Here is a 20,085-nt window from a genome sequence, read left to right on the forward strand (position 1 = left end):
GGGAGGGAGAGCTGTTTGGAAATCATTCACTCTAGGTACCCATGTGTCTACAGCTCTGAACTCTAACTGGGGTCTAGCTAAGCTATGACATACTGAGACATGAAGTATTTGGGATATTAACAGAAATCCCACACACTGTGGGCTAGAGAGATAGCTTGTTGCTCTTGCAGAGGACCCGAGTTCAATTCCCAGCACCCATATGATGGTTCACAACTTCTTGTAACACCAGTTCCAAAGGATCTGATGCGCACTTCCTACTTCTACGGCCACCAGGCATGCACATGGTGCACATACATGCATGCAGGCAAATATATCCATAAAGTAAAAGCGAATAAATCTAAAAAACAGGAACCTCACACCCTCACACTCTCATTCACTGGTTTAGGACCTGCTGCGATCAGTCGTGGTTTGTGTATAAATCATCCCACTCTCATAAAGAGCACTGGAAATTAGGGTTTGGCGCTAAAGCAAATTTTCTGTGGTATTATAAAGAAGAGACAATAGTTTGTGCTGCTATTGGACAGTGACAATAAGAGGTCCAATGTCCATCACCTGTGAGTCACAAACCAACAGGACGATCACACTTGCCATGGCTTAGGGAGGGCCAGTGCATATCTACCGTAACGACTGTAGCCTGTGCGAGTCTGCTGCTGGGTGCCTCTGACATCCCCTCACCTTGATGTGGGAGGCGTTGATGTAGCCTGTGTTGTTCTCCTTGGTGGGGATGAGCTCCACCCGATTCTCCTCGTAAGGGACGACTTCTCGAATCCGGCTCCGCTCAGCGTTTTCCGGCAGAGTGGCGGTACTGAAGATGCCGTTGGCCTTTTTGTGGGGGATCTGCTCATACTCTGTGAACACCATTCCCTCTTCCAGCTTCTTCTTCAGGGCTCGGAGCTGCAAGGGAAGCAGGATGTCAGCTCTCCCAATTCCAACAGAGCAACCAAGCTCGCAGCACTCCCAGTTAGGGGGGCTCCAGATGGAGAATCAGCGGGTACTTAGTTACTGCCCTCACTATTACCCAGACCGCTAGTCTCTGTTCTGAGGACCATTTCCCTTCTCACTCAGCTTTGCACTGCAATCTTCCAAGACTGGCTTAAGTTGACATTCAAACTCCGCAGTCCTATTACTTGCTGTCTATGACCTTTGCAGATAAGGGTGGTGTCAATCTAAACTATCCAAGCATCCCTTGCCCTCACGGCAGGTTTTCCTGAATGAACCAGGACACAGTTGTAGAGCACTGAGGATTAACCCACACCACCCAACTCACCTTTTTCTTCCCTTGGCTAAACTACTAATTTCAATGCCATGGTATTAATTGGGGAAATGTCCCTTCTGACCCAAAAAACATTCTAAAACCAAGCATCTGCTGACAGAAATCTAACAACTTCACATGCTATTCAGTGAACTCAGGAGACCAGTTTCCAGACCTTCTGGCAGCAAGCCTGGCTGCTGGGGCCCCTTTCCCACCTGAACAACACAGAATCAATACCTAACCCAAGAAGTATAGGTCACATCACCTTACAGCCCTCAAAGAAAACCACAGGAACCCTAAAACCTTAAATAATCGTTTCCTAGAAAACATCAGTCATTTACAAAAATCACTGAGCATTGACAGCTGGGAAAATTAACTTTCTCATCTTATAAAAAGAGCTTTCCAGCCGGGCGTTGGTGGCGCACGCCTTTAATCCCAGCACTCGGGAGGCAGAGTCAGGCGGATCTCTGTGAGTTCGAGGCCAGCCTGGGCTACCAAGTGAGTTCCAGGAAAGGCGCAAAGCTACACAGAGAAACCCTGTCTTGAAAAACCAAAAAAAAAAAAAAAAAGAGCTTTCCACACTTACAAAAGCATAATGGTTTCATTCCAGTAAAAATGAAAATGTTTATTCTTTCCCCCACCATCCCTCAGCATGTTCCAATCAGTGCATCTTTCGATTCAATTGTGTGAGGACAACAAGTAGGTCAATCACATCAGAATGCAAATTTGCCTTTTTTCCTTAGTGTTAAGATCATATAAAAATGCATAAAGAACTGATCATTGTATTTCCCACTTATGATTAAAAAGAACTAAGTAGCCGGGCAGTGGTGGTGCACACCTTTAATCCAAGCACTCACGAGGCAGAGGCAAGTGGATCTCTGTGAGATCCACGCCAGCCTGGTCTACAGAGCGAGATCCAGGACAGGCACCAAAAACTACAGAGAACCCCGCCCCCCCAAAAAAAAAGAACTAAGTGAGTAGGCCAAGGTCACACAGCATGTTGGAGGCTGATCTTTTGTTTTGATCGTTTATTCTGGAGAGGGGAGCAAGCTGTGTGGAGGTCAGAGCACACCTTGAGGAAGTCAGTTCTCTCTCTGCCCAATGTGAGTCCCAGGGACTGAACTCAGGTCATCAATCTTGGCAACAAGCTCCCACAGCCACTGCGCCATCTCACCAGCCCTGGGGCTGGCCTTTTTAATAAAGCCTCAATACACTAACTTGGTAAGTGTGGAGACCAGAATGAAGAAACAGGAGATGGTGGAAGGGTTGGCTTTACCACAGCACACTTGGACCAAGTCTCCTTCCATTTGAAAGAATTAACCCACAAGGCAAACATCGCTGACAGGTCTGGGCAAAGAGGGACTTCTGGAATCTGGAGGCACAGAGGAGGAGTCACGCCCGATAAGCCCAGCACTCACCCTCTCGTCTATGGGAACTCGGGTGGCATCATGTCGACTGTCTTCCCGCCCCGAGACGCGGGCCACCGAGAGCCCATTCAACGCTGCCAGCATCAACGGCCTCTTCTGTGGGTCCAGGCCTGCCATCTTCTGCTTCTCTAGATTCTTCCAGCAAGAAAAGACACGTTCTCATTGTCTATAATTCCAGGGGAAGGCTGGAATGTGTTTTAATCTCCCCAAATCTGTAACTCCCCAGCCAAGGAATGCAGACATTCACCATTAGCAGGGCAAATTCAAACACAGACTTCCCATTATTCCCACCGTGCCCAGGGAAGCCGGTTCTTTCAGGACCCTAGGGCCTTTATTCTTAATTAACTCATACGTTAGAAAGGTAAAGACAGACTGCCTAGCAAATATACCTTGCCACGGGATTTGGAAGAGAACAAAAAAGGGGTTCGTACAGTACACCTTAGAAAAATATGGGCTGAAGAAAGAAAACAGAGGACCCCACGGGCTGAGTCCATCACAAGGACGGGTCGTCTGCACTGACGACTGGTATAAACCTGCCAGCTCCAGTGCTGATCAATAGACCCATACATACCAGCAGAAGAAGAAAATCGGGTTTCTACTCTGAAGGGCTCAGGCCGAAGACCTGAGTCTTATACTTACTCCACGTCCCTGGGACCCTGCTTTGCCAGCCCCAGAACAGGGTCTACCACCATGCCAACCTAGCCACAGAGGATGAACCACCGGGCCTTCACCCTTCACACTCCATCCAGGGTGAACACAGGGCAGTGACTACTGTCCATCACTGGAGGGGCTTGACAGGAGTGTATGGCCAATCCTAGCTCCCCCTGGGCTCTGGGCTGAACCTGGCGTAGTCAGGATGGATGTTGGGACCACTGTTGAGCCTCAGTCCTTGGCATCAGTCGGGGGTATGGAAATCCTCCCTGTTGACTGCTGGCAGCCTACCATGCACATCTCTTGAAAATCGTTTTGTCTTAGACATTCGGGGAAGAGTGTGAAAGGGAACATCATGATGCAAACCGAAGCAATGACAGTTTGACATGCCCGCGACTGCCACAGACGCAGTGGTAGTCTGGTTTCTCCTCGGACTTGTTTTCTTATTGTACTGTTTGTTCATTTACTCCTGGGGGAGGTATCTTGGTGGAGCCATACTGAGGGATGTCTTTCTGCATGCTGTGACTATGCGTTGCTCCCATTGGCTATAAACAAAGCTGTTTTGGCCAATGGCAAGGAAGCTTAGAGCCAGGTGGGAAATCAAAGACAGAGAGAGGAGAAGAAACGCAGAGGCTGAAGAGATGCCAGCCCATCACCCAAGGAGCACCATGCCAGCAGACTGGTAATGCCACGGCGGCCACGCGGCAACACATGGATTAATAGAAATGGGCTAATTTAAGATGAGAGAAGCCTGCCATAGGCCATACAATTGGTAATTAATATTAAGCCTCTGAATGATTATTTTATAAGTGGCTGAGGGACCTCGGAGCCGGGTGGAACTGGAGGAACGTGGGACTGCGGGGCAGGGTGGGGCCTGAGAAAACTTACGGCTACAGAGCCATGTTGTTGGAAAAGTGGCACTGAGTACGTTGGAGGTGGGGTGGCAGGGACATGGGCGTCATCGTCACCACACTGTTACCTACAATGGGCAAGAAGCCCTTGTGAAGGATTGCTACCAACAGGGCAACTACTCTGGTGACAGACAAGCAAGGGTTTATCAGGCAGGAGGGCGAGCCGTGACATGTAATGGACATCTGAAGAGAACAGCCTTGGTGTCTGTCTCCAGACCAAGCAGCCCTCTGGGATGAGTTTGGATTCATTTGCATATTAGTTCCGTGAAAGGCAATTCTCTCCTATCCCCTGTTTTCACTGAATTGTGAAGCGCTTCAAAGGTTTTGTTTGGGTTTGATTTTTGAGTCAGGGCCTCACTATGGAGCCCTGGGTTTTCATTGTTCCTTGAACCTGCAAGCAATCCTCTGCCTCTGCCTCCAGAGTTCAGGGACTGTTATTCTTGGGAAAGGCTCACTAACTACCCGGAGAGAGCTGGACACAGTGATAACTGAACCAGGCTTCTTAGGTGCAAGTCTCATTCATCCCATTAGCTTTTCAGCAGGGACCATCAATGAATCAATCCATCAAGCTAGAGGGGTTGAACTGGCTTTCTTTGCTCTCTGAACATGACTCCAGGCTCAGGGCTAGAGGGTGTGAAGCATCCTCAAGGGGGTAGCAGGAGTGAAGGATGGCCCTAAGGGCAGCAGACTGAGAGCCATTCATCAAAAGCAACCGAGAACAGGGAGTTCACTGTACCCACCCCTCACACTCCACACAGGCTGAGGTTTCTCTCTGTTCTCTTAGTGGGAGGGGCTGGTATGGCTGCAGTAGCCTTCTTTGCTGCTCTCCACACACAGAGAAGTGGGGAAGCCATGTGGCTGTCGCCTAGGCCAGCGAGCACAAACACAGACAATGAGGAAAACTCCTCTGGAGTGCTGGAGCCACAGACACAGGCGGCCTTCCTGCTTGACCTCCTAGTCCTTCTCTGAGGTTGGGACACTGGCCAAGGGTAGCAGCCTGTGAACTCCTAGCTGTATGAGGCTGTGTGAGGGGGTCTAACAGGGACGGGAATGCAGATGTGGGCAGTCATGTTCCTGAGCTAAACGCTAACTGGTAAACCTGCCAGGTGGTATGATCCACCATCCTGGAATGAAACAGAACTGGAGGAGGGGAGAAGCAGAAAACGCCCCCCTCTTCGCCCTTCGCACGGTGCTTCCAAGCAGGGCACCAACACCAGGGCTATGGCTGCAGGCTATTTGTTTAATCTGGACAACAAGAGAGCATGAGTATGGCCAAGACGAGATTACAAGACCATGTGGACATCATTAAGTCTCACCAACTTGGCAGGGCCAGCCTCGAAGCTCAATGCTTATGGTGATGGATTCCTGAAGCCAAGGCAGCTTTTAAAAGGCCGGGAGCCAAGAAGTGTTGAAACATCACTTTATACCAATGAACTACTTTTTTCCAAGCTGGGAAAGCTGTCTCTTCATGGTACCCACCCCCGCATTTCACTCCATCTCCAGCCAAAGGTGTGTGTGTGTGTGTGTGTGTGTGTGCACGCGCGCTTTCCCCAGAGGCACAGGTACAAACTTCACAATTTCCCTCTCCATCTACAAAGCAAGAAGCATGAAGTCCACGCACGCTGACTCCTATCACCACCCTGCGGACCACCAGAACCCTGGGGCTGAGCTGCCTTCAGCCAGGTCTAAAGTAACAAGGTTGGATCCGACCTCTGAACCCAGCAGTGTGGCTTCTGTAAAGCTTTGGCCTTCACTTCCTCTGTCTGGGTTGATTCCCAAGGATGAGTTAGTTGGGAAGATTCCGGAATGAGCCTAATGACCTCCAACAAAGCAAACTACCTGACAGCAAAGCCCTGAGGAGTGGAAGAGAAGTCAATTGGCTCAATTAGTTACATAATTGAACGACTTTTTATGGAGGCCAGGCTTTCCAGGGAAAGCAGTGATGGAGGATTTCTCTTTTCCAGCAGCAACTACAACCCAACAATGTTCTCATTGTAAGAGGTGTTTATTTTCTTGTTTATACACATCTACCACCACGTGGCCTTGCCCCGACAACAGAACTAGCTTTCTAGGCTGTGCACATCCCAGTGAAGAGTTATTTGTAACAGCAACACTGCAGCGTGTCTTCAAATGTGGTATGCAAGCATGTACAATGTGTGTGCACGCACGTGTGAGTTTCCCATAGAGCGAATCTGATGAGGACTGGGGTTCACTGGGAAGCTCCTCAGGGACTTACCTGGGCTCAGCGGTAAACTGCTCAGGGACACGCTCAATCACTACAGTGTTCTTGTACTGAGTACACCAGCCACAAGGGATGGAAGGTGTTACTTGACAAAGCAAACCCGACATCTGCTGACATCCACACTCTCGGCTGAAATGCCCACAGCTCTTCAAAGCCCAGCACGCCCCCTGAAGCCTCCCTCCTCCAGGGCTCCAGCTCTAGAGCTCCCTACCATCAATGACCTGGGAGTTGGGACACTCACCCTAGTCATCATCTCTCTCTCTATAATGCTGTCCTCCAAGGAGAACATCTCTGACACGGGCCTCTCCTTCACAGGTTCTTTCTTGACCCTCTCCTTCACGCTGGTGAGGTCAGGCTCAGAGATGGAGGGACCCAGAGAGGCCCCATTGACGGCTAGCTGCTCGGCCCTGGAGACACTGAGGGCCTTGGATGGCCCGTGTCTCAGCACTCTGGCTCTGGCCATGGCAGGAAGAAGGGTTCCCTGTTCCTGCCTCAGTGCCCCATTACTGACACTTTTTCTTGGCCCTGGGTACTCAGGCGGGGGCCTGTTGGGAATTCGAGCCAGGGCAGCCTGCAGCTGGGCACTGTATTCCACCTTCTCCCGAAGCATGGGGATCTGAGGCACCGCCTCGGGGGCCTCCTCCTCTTCCTCACTTTCACTGCTGTGGATTAGCATGGTAGCATCTGAGAAGGTCTTCTTGTGGTGATACTGGGGAAGCCCATGCACTTCATGGCCACCTGCCTCCTCGGAAGGGCCCTGCTCCCGGAGTGTGTTACGACGAGCCATGGGGATATTGAGTGACTTCAGGGTCATGGCCTCCATGCCTCGGACCATACTGTTCATCACCTCCAGGCTGTGGCGCTTATTCACCGTGCCGTGGTGCTTGGTGGCTGTAAGGGGTTCGCTCACCTCCTGCAGAGACTGGTGGACCACAGGAGAGCTGTCCTCCTGGAAGGTCTTGACGGAGAGCTGGACCTTCCGAGTCACCAGATCAGGGCTGCTGCCACTGACATACTTGTGGCGGTGGCTGGCGAGGTCTGGGGTGCTGGTGGCAGGCCGAGGCCGAGGGTAAGGGGGCGGCGGCCTGAAGAGATAGTTCTTGAGCATGTGGGCTGTGCTGTAGCTTTGTGTTCCTTGCAGCTGCATATTGGCCAGTTCTGGAGTGCTCACTGTGTGCGAGATGGAGCTGGCCCCTGGCTTGCAGGGTCCCGCACTATTCTTGGGGTTCCTCTGGTCAGACGGACTAACAAGTTTGTGGCCGTAGCCCCCCTGGAGCGCGTATGAGACCGTGTAGGGGTGCCTCTCCCGCATTTCCGGCTGGCTGTACACCAGTTCCTCAGGCTGGTTGTAGGCGTGGGTGTTGATAATGTTGAGGTTACGGAGAGACGGCTCTGGCTGTCTGCGTGTATCAGTCCCCTCTTCATCTGCCTCATGACTGTCTCGTAATCGGGGGTTGGCCTGTAAGACGGCACGATGATGGTGCTGTGACGGTGGCTGGGGATGTAGTCAGCCCTCATGATGTCACTTCCGGGGATGCTGAGGTTGGAGGACACTGGAGAAGCCTGGATGAAGCTTTGGGAGCAGTTGAGGGAGTTGACACTGTGGACGCTACACACGCTGCCGTTTGTGACTGTACCATTTAAGTAATTTAAGTCCAGGCTGTTGTGAGAATTGCAATACAAGGTTTCTTCGTTCCCAGGGAAAATGCTGTCTGCAAAAAGTCAAACAGAGGACCATGAACCATCACGCCACACTGTTTCCACAGAGCTCATCCCGATGTCCCTGGAGTGACTGACTGAAATAGGTCATCATTCCCAACCCTCACCCGCATATGACACAAAGAACTGTTATCTCGGATGAAGTGGCCATGTACAGAATGTGTTGGAGCACACTGCGAAGAAAGTGTACGGCGTGGGCATCGCGTAGGCAGTCTCAAATTTGCTATAATTAGATTCAGACAATGAGCTACTTGTTGGGTAGACATGGCCTCTTATGCACAGCTTAGGGGCAGAACTGGCTATTTGGGCCAGGAAGTCAAGAGTTTTAATGGAGTAATAGACTTGACACTGCCACACCCACAGAACGACTCTCTCTGACTACATCAGGAAAGGGCTCTTAACCTGAGGGACTGCCGAGCATTCAGAGAGAAGCAAGACCGGCGGTGTGGCCAGCATGGCTGTGGTTTCTGAAAGCAGCCAGTGGATGGCAAAGTCAGAATCAGGAGTTTTTCAGGTGTCGCTGAAACTGCCCTCTAGCTCCACCACCAAGCTTAATTCCAGTAAAAAGTTAACAAAGGCTGCAGGACCCTAAAGGGATACAGCGGCTGTTTTCATGTGTATTTGCGGTGTGCATGGGTGGGGGGCATGTGCATGCATTGTATACGCAGGAGCAATGCTTTATGCTGGGAATCAGCCTTGGTCACTCTTCTGTTTGATTCATTCAGGTGAGGTTCTCAGTTAAACTCTGAGCTTCTGATACACCTAGTCTCACCAGCCATCTTGTGCAGGGGATCCCACCTCTGCCTTCCGAGGCTGGAATTTCAGGTGGGTCACCACCCTCACCCCCATTTGTGTTGAATTCTAGGGAGCCACATTCTGGCCCTCGCTCATGCACCGCATGTGATTTAACTCCCGTGCTGGAAATTTTTTATGCCAACTTTATATATGGGAAAGAAGAAATTGTAATCAAGAAAATGCCTCCACATGATTGGCAATTCTGTAGGGGCATTTTCTTGAGTAATGGTTGGTGTGGGAGGGCCCAGCATACTGTGCATGTTGATTGTGACCTGAGAACTGTAAGCTGAAATAAAGCTTTCTTCTCCACGGTTGTTTTTGATCATGGTGTTTTATCACAGTAATAGAAACCACTGAGTCATCTCCCCATCCCACGAGCTACAAAAGCCAGTTTCTAAGTCAGGTCCATTCTGGATATGCAGGGTTACCCATGTGTAGGTTCCCAGCTGCTGCAACCTCAGTTTTAGAGGATCTCATGCTCTTCTGGCCACCCTGGGCATGGAATGCAAATGGGACACACACACACACACACACACACACACAGAGTTCTCATATCCAAATTCTAGCACTAATCTGTCTCCCTGTTTCTGTATAGAAACAATAGTACCACAGGCTTACTGTGGGATTAAATGAGACAATACAGAACAAGTCCCCGCCTAGCTCCCGACGCCTCATGGCCACAGGATCCATGTTCATTCTTGTCCCTGTACACAGAGAAAGGGCCTGAAGGAAGGATAAGAAGAAACGCTGAATGATGAGGGTGAGAGTTTCTCTCAGTCATCCCACCATCATGTGGCTGCTCCAAGCTCCCGGCATTGGCAACAGGGGTGAAGTAAGTGCACTTGGGAAGGCTGGACCATCAGTCTCCACCCTTGGCCCACTAATAATGGAAGGAAGACAAGAACGCATGCTCCAGCTCTGCCTAGATACACTTCTTCCTAGGTACCCAAATCTGGGAGATTTTTCTTTCCAGGGAGCTGATATGCTTAATTTCCCAAATGGAATCTGCTGGCCACTGTGATTAGAAAATAACAAAGTTAAAGTCAAACCATCATGGACATTTTCTAGCAAGCTTCTTTGCTGTGCCCTGGGACCCTGCCTTCTGTCTTACAGAGAAAGAAGGACGAGCTGCAGTTACCTTGGGAAGTGTGGGTCTCCGAGTAGTGCTCACTGCATTGCACATGCATGGGAGGCAGGATGTACGGCTGCTGCCTTGGCTGAAACAGAGAAAAGGGGGATGCTGAGACACAAAGACACTAGAAAGATAACAGAAAACCAGCCCCCCCCGCCCCCACCCAGGGAAGCATACCACAGCTGCTCTGTAGGCCACCCCTCTGAACCCTCCCTCTTCTACAGACCTAAGCTCCCATCTCATAGTGATGCTGGGAACAGCAGAAATTGGTTCAAGGTCAGAGAGAGAAAAAACGCCAGCATCCAGAGTTTGGATGCAGCCATTCATTAGGGTGTCGGACACTGGCCATGTTCTCTGGGCCTTTGTAACAGATGTAGTCAAGATTGCTTTGCTGTGTCCAAAACTGGCTCCCTACAGAGCAGCAGAGCCCATGGTTTCCAGTTCACAGAACCATGGGAGGCTTGTGTAGGGTCAGGGCTAAGTTAGGCTGGGCCCAGTGGTGAATTTACATAGAGTCCAAAAAAGAAAGGAAGGAAGGAAGGAAGGAAGGGAGGGAGGGAGGGAGGGAGGGAGGGAGGGAGGAGGAAGGAGGGAGGAAGAAACAAAGGAAAAACATGACGCACATAATCTCAAGGCCCCTGCAAAATCACATGTGGCATGGGCCAGACAGGCACTTAAGTCTAGAAAGGACACCCTCCTGGCCAATGCAGAATTGTTCCCACCAACTCTTGAATGTGGCATTTAGACCACTCTGAACCACTTCCCGCTGCAGAAGAGGGCGTACTTGATGTTGGGGGAATGGTCTGTCTCCTCTCTCCTCTACCCTTATAGTTATTATCTCAAGATAACTGACTCAGAAGTGGGCTACACACCTTTAATCCCAGCACTTGGGGGGCAGAGGCAGGCGGATCTCTGTGAGTTTGAGGCCAGCCTGGTCTACAGAGTGAGTTCCATGAAAGGCTCCAAAGCTACACAGAGAAACCCTGTCTCAAAAAACCAAAAACAAACAAACAAGCAAACAACAATAACAACAACAAAAAACCTCAATAGGAATCAGAGAAGAAAAGCATTGAAATGAACTGAGAGAATTCAGGTGCCAAGGAAAAGGCGCTGCTCACACTTCTAAATAATCCAGAAGTCCTGGTGGATGATTTTAGAGTTGCAATTTCAAAGTAGTCTTCCTTTTGCTGACAACACATAATTCAACTAAAATTTCCTATGGTGGGGAAGGAAGGACTGTCAGCTTTATGAACTTAAAGTGAGGACAGGACACAATGACATGAGGAACAGAAACACAGAGAAGGTTGGTTTACAGCCGCCTTCTGCTCGGGTTTGTTGTTTTTAAATCATTAAGTGACTTTATGAACTGGGCTAAGTGTACAGTGAAAAACCAATAATAGCTAATTTTTCAAATGCTGTTTCTAGATTATATTATTTAATTTCTTCTTTTTTTGACAAGGGGGCGTGTTAGGATGGACCCACCTAAGGCCTCTCACCCTTCACATGCCGGACAAATGCTCAAGGACTGAGCTACATCAATGTCCAATCCTTATGTATTCATTCTAATATGAAACATTTCCCTCAGATCTGCTAATACAGAAATAAATGCCACAAGACAGGTGTTCTAGTTTGGTATCTGTTGCTGTGATAAAAACGCCATGACCATGAACATCAGCAACACCCATGGGCTTAGGATTTCCCATGTGGCCCAAGTCTAGAATTCTGAGAGGCTAGGCCATGATCTTGAAAGACAGACAGACAGACAGACAGACAGACAGAAAGAAAGAAAGAAAGAAAGAAAGAAAGAAAGAAAGAAAGAAAGAAAGGGAGAGAGAAAGAGGGAGGGAGGGAGGGAGGGAGGGAGGGAGGGAGGAAGGAAGGAAGGAAGGAAGGAAGGAAGGAAGGAAGGAAGGAAGGAAGGAAGGAAGGAAGGAAGGAAGGAAGGAAGGATGATGTCCCCTAAGCCTTCGAAGAGAGAAGTTGAAGACAGGGTAGGCACACACTGGATATGGAGAAATTCTTTGGTGCTCACGTCTATCGACTCCAGGGAACTGTACAAGTAGCCGAGTAGGAAGGCCACACACCTTGGAGAGCTACCACAAGACAAACAGAAAAAAAACACGGCAGCTCTGCCCTAGCGCCCTTGAGAAACACCAAGAGCCTGCAGCAGGACTCATGTACAGGAACTACAGCTGTGCTTCCTGCTCACATCACCAGGAAAAATAACAGCTTTTAAAAAGTAAAAATCAGCCAAAGGCTAGGGGCTTTATTGACTAAAGTCTGGAAATTAGAAAACGTCCCATCCGTTCAATATACTGAGACCATTAACCAGACTCATTTGGTTTCGGTTCATTTCAGAAGCATTTTTCTGGCTTGTTTGCCTGGCTCTATCTATGGCAGTGAATTCCTTGGAATCTGGGGCACTTAAAACTGGGACATGTTACCAGGACAGATGAGCAAATGGTCTGAAGGTAGATGATCATTCTGGCCTGGAATAAGGCTGGGGAGTGCCTCAAACCACATGTAGAGAAGAGGGAGGTGCCCATGAGTTCAGCTGGACATAGTGGATACTTACCACATCTCCTGCAAGTGGATTATGGCCTTCTATATTTCCAGCAATTCTTCCCCAGCCATGGCACCCTGACTCACCTCCCCTTAAATCCCAACCGACCGAGGACATGTACATACCAGTGAGGACCGGCTCCAGGTGGGCTGGCGTCTGATTGGGGGTGGAGAATTTGACTGTCTGTATGAAACATTTAAAATGTGAACCATCATTATTGCTGACCAAAGGTCAGAGAGTCAGACACACAAGGGAAGCTGAGAAGGGGGCCAGCCCAGCAAAGTACACAGCACACACAGCACATGCAGCACACACGGTCATGATTGCACACACATACACACAGCACACACAGTCATGATTGCACACACACACAGCACACACGGTCATGATTGCACACACATACACACAGCACACACGGTCATGATTGCACACACATACACACAGCACACACGGTCATGATTGCCCACACATACACACACAGCACACACGGTCATGATTGCACACACAGCACACACAGCACACACTGCACACACAGCACACACAGTCATGATTGCACACACATACACACAGCACACGCAGCACACACGGTCATGATTGCACACACATACACACAGCACACGCAGCACACACGGTTCACGACCGCACACCAACACTAAGAACTCAACCCTGTCACTGTTCTCTTTCATCCTCAAAATGCTGGGAACACATTTTTTTGTGATGCTTTGCTCACTATTACTAGAAGAACGAGGCTTACTTCTAAAGAAATATTATGAGAGGAAATAAAGACTGGAAAACCTCACATGACATGGACTTTTAAAACAGTGCCCTCTGTGAACCTCCGTGTGTATGTGCATAATGAAAATATTTTGAACATGCTTCCAGTTTAAATAAAACTCCAAAATAGAGACAATATTTTTCAGTTTGAGCCCATAAAGATAATACATACTGCAATGTTTATCAAGCCAGATGCCTTTTCTGTTGGTTTTGACTCTGTTCTGATGCTGGGGGTCAAATCCAGCAAACAGCAGGCAAATATTCCAGAGCTGAGATGTGTGCCCAACCCAGCAAATCTTTAAAGAGACAGTACTTTAGCACTGATTAAACAACAACAGAGAGGTGTGACGAGCCGGAGCACGCCCATTCTTGAGAGTGGCGATCAGGACATCCCAATACACACAGGGTTTAAAAAACAAAATGAAAGATAAGATACAGACTTCTCATTGGGCCAAAATTCTTCAAATAACGACTTTCCAGATTTGGAGATTTTGCCCTTCTACCTGCTTGCTGATAAATATCTTTACTCTGGTGAAACCATGGAGACAATGCAATAATGAGGAAGGTTTTTTAGCAGCTGGTCAAATTCAGTGTTATCACTTCCAAGTTAAGCATGGTCCTCCAACTCTTCCTGCCCAGGTCGGAGGAGCAACAACCATGCCCTGGAGTGAGGTATCCAGATGGCAAGGACCAGTTCGGCAGGGGCAGATCCTGGGTGACAAGCCTGAGTGGCTGATGAGTGGACAGTCCTGGATGGAGAAGGAGCCTACTGAGATGATTCAAGTGCTAGAAAACTCTAGAGGAATGCCCTTGACTTGAGATTATAGAGCTCAACATGTATGTGGGAAGGATGAGGGTAAGTGCTCCCCATGCCATGGGAGGAAGAGGAACGGCAGGGTTACCCCAAAACAGAATTCCTGATTTTCAGTGTTTCATGTGGTGTTCACGGATATTAGAAAAGACCCCAGGAGAAGCATAAAAGTTGAACACAGCAACGAAGCCATTGACTGAGACATGGTTAAAGAAGACAGCAACTCTTAAAAGGGTTCACACCCACTCAGAAGTCAGCTATAGAATGCTTGATGGGGTCAAGGCCACCATCCCGATTCAAAGGCAAGAGCAGAAGAGAACCATAAGCATATGATGAGTGTCTGCAGAAGCCATGGCTACGGCCTCGCGTGGCCCTCCTAACCCATCTCTGCTAACTCTGCTGGTAGGCCTAGACTATCAAATGTGCTTTTAGACCCTAGCAGCGAGTAATTGCGGAGCCTGGTTAGAAAGAGCCTGTGTAACATGGAGGGGAAAGTCTGCCTTGCCCTGGGGCTCCAGTTCTGAGCAGCTGCCTTCGCCAGCGACACCTGCCGTCCAGCAATATCCCACCCTGCTTGGATGTGCCCACTGTGGGCACGGAAAGGCAGCTCCTCTCTTGCATTTACATCCCTGATGCTCTTTGAACCAAAATTAAACACCTCGGGGGCCCAAGCGGCAAATGCGCTCTGCGGAGGAACGCCTTTTGAAATCAACGGAAGCAAAGACGACGACGACAGAGGGGGCCCCCGGCACGCCGTCTCCGAGGTCAGGCCACGAGGAAGCGCCCCCAATCAGACTCAGATGTATCATCTTTATTTCCGAACTAAATTAAAAAGACACACAGATGCGTGCCATCTCGGAGTGCCTTCCAAATCCCCCTCTAATTACCCTGGCCTCTCATTTGCAGTCAGATGGCATGACCCAGGAGCGCACGCAGGGCTGGCCAACTGTGAGTGGAAGCAGGCCGCTCCAGCGGCGGCGTCCTCTCTTTTAAGTTGGCTCATCACTCCGCTCCCCACTTCTGAATATACTCCACATCTAACACGGAGGGGCACCTGGGCAAATTGGGAACAGCTGGGCTCTTCCGAACTCAGAGCCGAGTGCCGGAAAGGCACTGATGTGGCCCACCCATCCAGGAAGTTAGGCATTTACAGTCAATTTGGGAATGATCGTCTCTCTAGGCACACGCACTGCAGTAGACCGCACTTAAACTTCTCTCACTCCTGACTGGCTCTGGACTCCCCCGATGGAGTCTACAGAGATCAAGGGAAAAGGACGACTGGAAACAGAGGACCACAACTTCTCAGAAGCACTTAATTTAACAGGACCAAGCCATCCAGAGGGAGGGCGACCACACATTTACTTACTCAGTGCAGATCTTGTTCTGTTTGTAAAATTTGTGCCGTGTTGTAAATAACCGAGAAATATACTTGGCATTTTCAATATCATCCTTGGAAAAGAAGAGATGGGGAAAAAAAATAAGCATTTGTTTGGTTAGAGATGTGCTTCACAGAGATTGCTCTGTGTAGACACCCATGCCCTCCCCTTTCATCTGAAGGACAAAGTAACACGTGGGGCCAAGGAAGCAAATCAATCTTGGTGGTGTCAATGGAGTCCGAGTTACAATGGCCCAGTGAAGATGGCAGAGATGACCAACCACCTGTTAATGAATTCTTCACATCAAAGGTGCTGGGTCTGCAAGGATGAACTGGCATGCTTATACCAATTCTAAACCAGAACTTTCAAACCAAATAACTGAATCAAGGCAGGGCCAACAATTAATACAATTAACACCAATGTCGTTCAACCGGAGGCAGGATGATGAGGTGAACTGTCTTGGCTCCTGGGAAGTGACCTCAGTAGAGAGCCAACTGACTCCAGACAGTGTGGCCTATGAGGGGACTGAAAAATCCAGCAACAGAAAATGCAGTCTGACACAATTAGGAGTCACCTAAGGAAGACTGTGACCAGAGTGCCGTAGCATGCTGGACAAACTTGAATCTTAGTGCCAAAGCCAGTGGGAACATTCATCACTTGCAAGAAGTCATGCAGGACCAGGCAGGTATTAGAAAGAAACCCTTCAAGAGCACAGAGTCCCTTAGGGAGGACAGTTGTGTCCAACATGCAGCCATAGGGAAGGCAACCCAACACTGAAAACATATTTAAAATATTATGAGGAGGTGTGTGTGTGTGTGACTTGATTGTGAAGTCCTTGAGTGTAGACTTTGTAGATAACAACAGTGTGTCCCAACATTAAAAGGCTTGGACATGCGAGTATTAGGACATGGAGAATGAGGCCAGGGCATTGTTAGCTTAAAAAAAAAAAATCCCTCCTCGAGCTGTGCAGACCCCTGGACTCACTGTGTGGAAGAGTGCTGTCTCCTCCTTGTCAATCAGCTCCAGCAGGATGGCTGATTTGCTGTGGGTGACACTACCGATGTCATTCCACCTGGGCCAAAGAAATGTGTCTAGGTTTACTCAAAGATGGTCCCTGTATCCACCACGAGAAAGGTCTCATCTTACAATTATGATTTAACTATTTTTTTTCTTTTTAGCAAAAGCTTAAATATTCCACCTCTCAAAGGAGAAGACGGAGAGAAATGCAATATGCACTAACTCACACAGTTAACAGTTCAATTTCAAATAAATCTACGTCGTGACACTCGTTTGTGAGATGCAGTTTTCTTTGTGGATAGCGGAGAAAAATCTGCAAAGGTCTCGTTACGGTTCTCCCGGGTGTCCACAGATGAGGCACTTCCCATGCCCCCTGAATGTTTTCAATGCACAGCTGGAACTCTATTGCAGTGTGCACTTCAGAGCCACTGTGCCATCTTGGAAAAGCTGCCCAATGGCTCTTTCTGTATCTGTGCATCATTCACGTAAACATACACATGCGAGCTTTCTTAGCCTGTCCCCAGAGACCTGTCTCTAATGGATGTGCAAGGGACTGACTCAGTACATGGATACAGGCAGGAAGACACAGGGAATCCACCCGAGTGTGGGGCCTGTGGTCTGCCAGGGTCTTGTGGGGACTCTAATCCCAGAAGCGTGTGCCAGACACCAGGAAATAATCACTGGTTGCCTCCCATTCTCCCTGGAGCCAGTTCCTAGACATCTTTTCAATGCTCAGGCTTCAGCAGATGCCCCAGCAACAGACAGCTCTCCATCTGTCTATTTTGCATTCTGTTGTGCTCACTGAAGTTCCCCCCACCTCTGTTGAGTTTGTTTTTTTCTTTTCTCTTTCTTTTCTTTTTGTTAAGACAAGGTTTCAAATATTCCAGGCTGATTACAAACATGCCATGTAGCTGAGGGTGACCTTGAACTTCTGATTCTCCTGTTTCCACCACTATACACAATGTTTATATGGTGCTGGGGACTGAGTGCAAGGCTTCTTGCGTGCTAGGCAGATAGTGCACAATCTGGGCCCTATCTCCAGCTCTTCTTAAAGGGCTCACCTCTGGAGTCTCATGCCCTACAAGCCCTTCCTCACTCCTACCACTCACCCAGAGAAGAAGAGCCTGCTGAAATGTTCACTCCCCGCCACACTGTGGTGCAAGCTTTTAATTCTGGGCTTAGATATCTCAAGAGACCCCAGAAGACCACAGGTTCCTCATCTGGTAGAGACTCCATGTCTCCACATCTGTAATCAGTGCACTGAGCCAGCCTCTTGTACAGAGTTCAAGTTTCCCGTCCTATCTAAAGTAGAAAAAGCGGCTGATTTGCCCCTTTTTAGAGTAGATTTGATGTAGACACTGGTGGAACCCGAGTCTACTCCCGAGTCTGAGTTCTTACCTGGGGTTTTCAAAGTTACCCCCAGTCACCTGCCCATTGCAGAACAGCCATGCTCCCCACACATGCCCAGGACTCCTCTCCCCTCTCCAAATGCTCCCTGACAGAGACACCTGGCCGAGTGGCCACCTGCTGCTGCTAGGATCTCCAGACAGGAGACTGCTTTCTTCCAGGTGAATTCCTTCAAAGCGTCTGCCAAAGCTCTACAGACCCTCCTCCCCCTGTGCCCACCTGGGAACAGCTCCTGGGGGAACGGAACAAACCCTGCAGAGGCTTCTGGTCCTGACATCTGCACATGGCTGTTTCCAGTCCAGCAGCACGTGTATAGGGGTGCTCATGTTGCTGTGGGTTCACATGCGTGTGTATGTGGGATCTCCAGGGGACAGCTTTGAGTTCGTCATTCCTCAGTCACCATCCACCTTGGTTTCTGAGACAGTCTCTTTCTGATCTGGAACTTGCCAAGCAAGTCAGTCTGGCTAGCCAGTGAATCCCAAGGATCCACCTGTGTCCACCTCCCAGCTCTGGGATCACAAACCTGTGCCACCATACCTAGCATTTTTTATGTGAGTCCTGAGGACAGAAGTCGGGTCCTTGCAAGACTTTGCCAACTAAGGTACAGTTCCCTAAGCCCTTAAAGGTTTGTTTAAGTCTAAAGGTCTCTGTACTCATTGTAGCCTCAAAAATCAAGTGGGAAAAATCATAAGAGTAATGGCAGAGTGGTGATCTAAGACCAGTAACACTTACCAGGATGGTTTGGGTTGGAAACTGTCTAAAAAGTCAGCCCTAACTGATCCTGAGAACTCCAGCTTTGCCTGTTAGAGCTGTCATTTATCACCGGCCTTAGCTACACAGCTACATTCATCAGATGCACACACAAGAATGGTATCCTGTCAATCAACACAGGGCTAGACTATCCAGGTACACAAAGGTGAGCATGCTGTCGTCACGGAACCTATAGGCAACCATGCAAAGAGCCAGCTAGTGGACATTCCCCACATCCCTGGACAGCATCTGCTTGTACTAAATGGAAAAGAAGGTTAAAGGGTCCAAGCAACTCAACAACAACAAAAACAAAGCACTCAGGTAATTTCATTTGTTATCACAGATTAATTGCCTCCAAAACACACTTTTACAGGCAATCAATCCCTTTGTTAATATAAAGATCACTTTGCCCTGGTCCAGTCCATGTGGTCAGGCAGAGGGCATAGGGCTGAGGGTAGAATTGGCTTGAATCTAAATGGCCAGGGACAGTCTCAACAAAGGCAATCAGCAGGACTGACTACAGAACCCGCCCTTCCCACTCTCCAGGTCTGCCCCAGTGGCTCTGGAGACTTGAAATTCATGTTTCCTGTGGCCAGAGAGGAAAGAACAGAACCTTTAGGAAAAGCAGTATCATTTTTCCCCTGGCCCCATCAATCCTGAAGATGGCTACTTTCATCTGAACTGAGGAAATGAAATCCACTCAGGTCCAGTGTGGCTCTTAACTCATTGCATAACAACTGTCTACGGCATGGCCTGCAGTCTCTGAAGGGAAAGAACGGAGGACACGTTACCTGTATATGACTGCCTGTCTTCCAATTCTGTTCCTCACAAAAATCCCCATAAAGAAAATGCCAAGGTGCATGCTGTTGCCATGGTTGTCCTGCAGAAGATCAACAGAAGGCATTTGTTACCACCATGACCTTGCTGAGCCATCGCAACAGCCAAGGTCAAACAGCCCAAGTGTCTGCCAAAAGACCAATGGAGAAAGATATGGGGCGTGGTATGGTGTGCCTGTATGCCACACAGTGGAATACAGAGTGGGCTTCAAAGAGGACCCTCTGGCTTTTGAAACTGGAGACCGTTATTCTAAGTGAAATAAGAAAGGCACAGGGAGACAAACACTGTGTTCGCTTAGATGGAGTGGAGCTCATCAGAGCAGAGAACGGGGTAGCGAGGAGCAAAACAGAGGCTGCAGGGGTGAGGAGATGCGAGCCAAGACAAAAGCCCTAACTAAATTAGAGGGACAAATTCGGGGATC

The 20,085-nt window shown here is 49.0% G+C and overlaps 1 protein-coding gene across 1 annotated transcript in view; it reads right to left on the reverse strand.

Annotated features, from left to right (window-relative positions):
* The window catches only part of Ptpn14 (protein tyrosine phosphatase non-receptor type 14), a 90,102-nt gene that overhangs the window by 18,154 nt on the left and 51,863 nt on the right, over positions 1-20,085 (reverse strand). The window contains 9 exon segments of the mRNA XM_037211149.1: positions 676-894; positions 2,671-2,814; positions 6,725-7,869; positions 7,872-8,195; positions 10,136-10,214; positions 12,818-12,875; positions 15,644-15,726; positions 16,638-16,725; positions 19,619-19,707. Coding sequence (XP_037067044.1) covers positions 676-894; positions 2,671-2,814; positions 6,725-7,869; positions 7,872-8,195; positions 10,136-10,214; positions 12,818-12,875; positions 15,644-15,726; positions 16,638-16,725; positions 19,619-19,707 — 2,229 coding nt within the window.

Source organism: Peromyscus leucopus, chromosome 15 (assembly GCF_004664715.2).
Source record: "Peromyscus leucopus breed LL Stock chromosome 15, UCI_PerLeu_2.1, whole genome shotgun sequence".
NCBI classification, from domain to species: Eukaryota; Metazoa; Chordata; class Mammalia; order Rodentia; family Cricetidae; genus Peromyscus; species Peromyscus leucopus.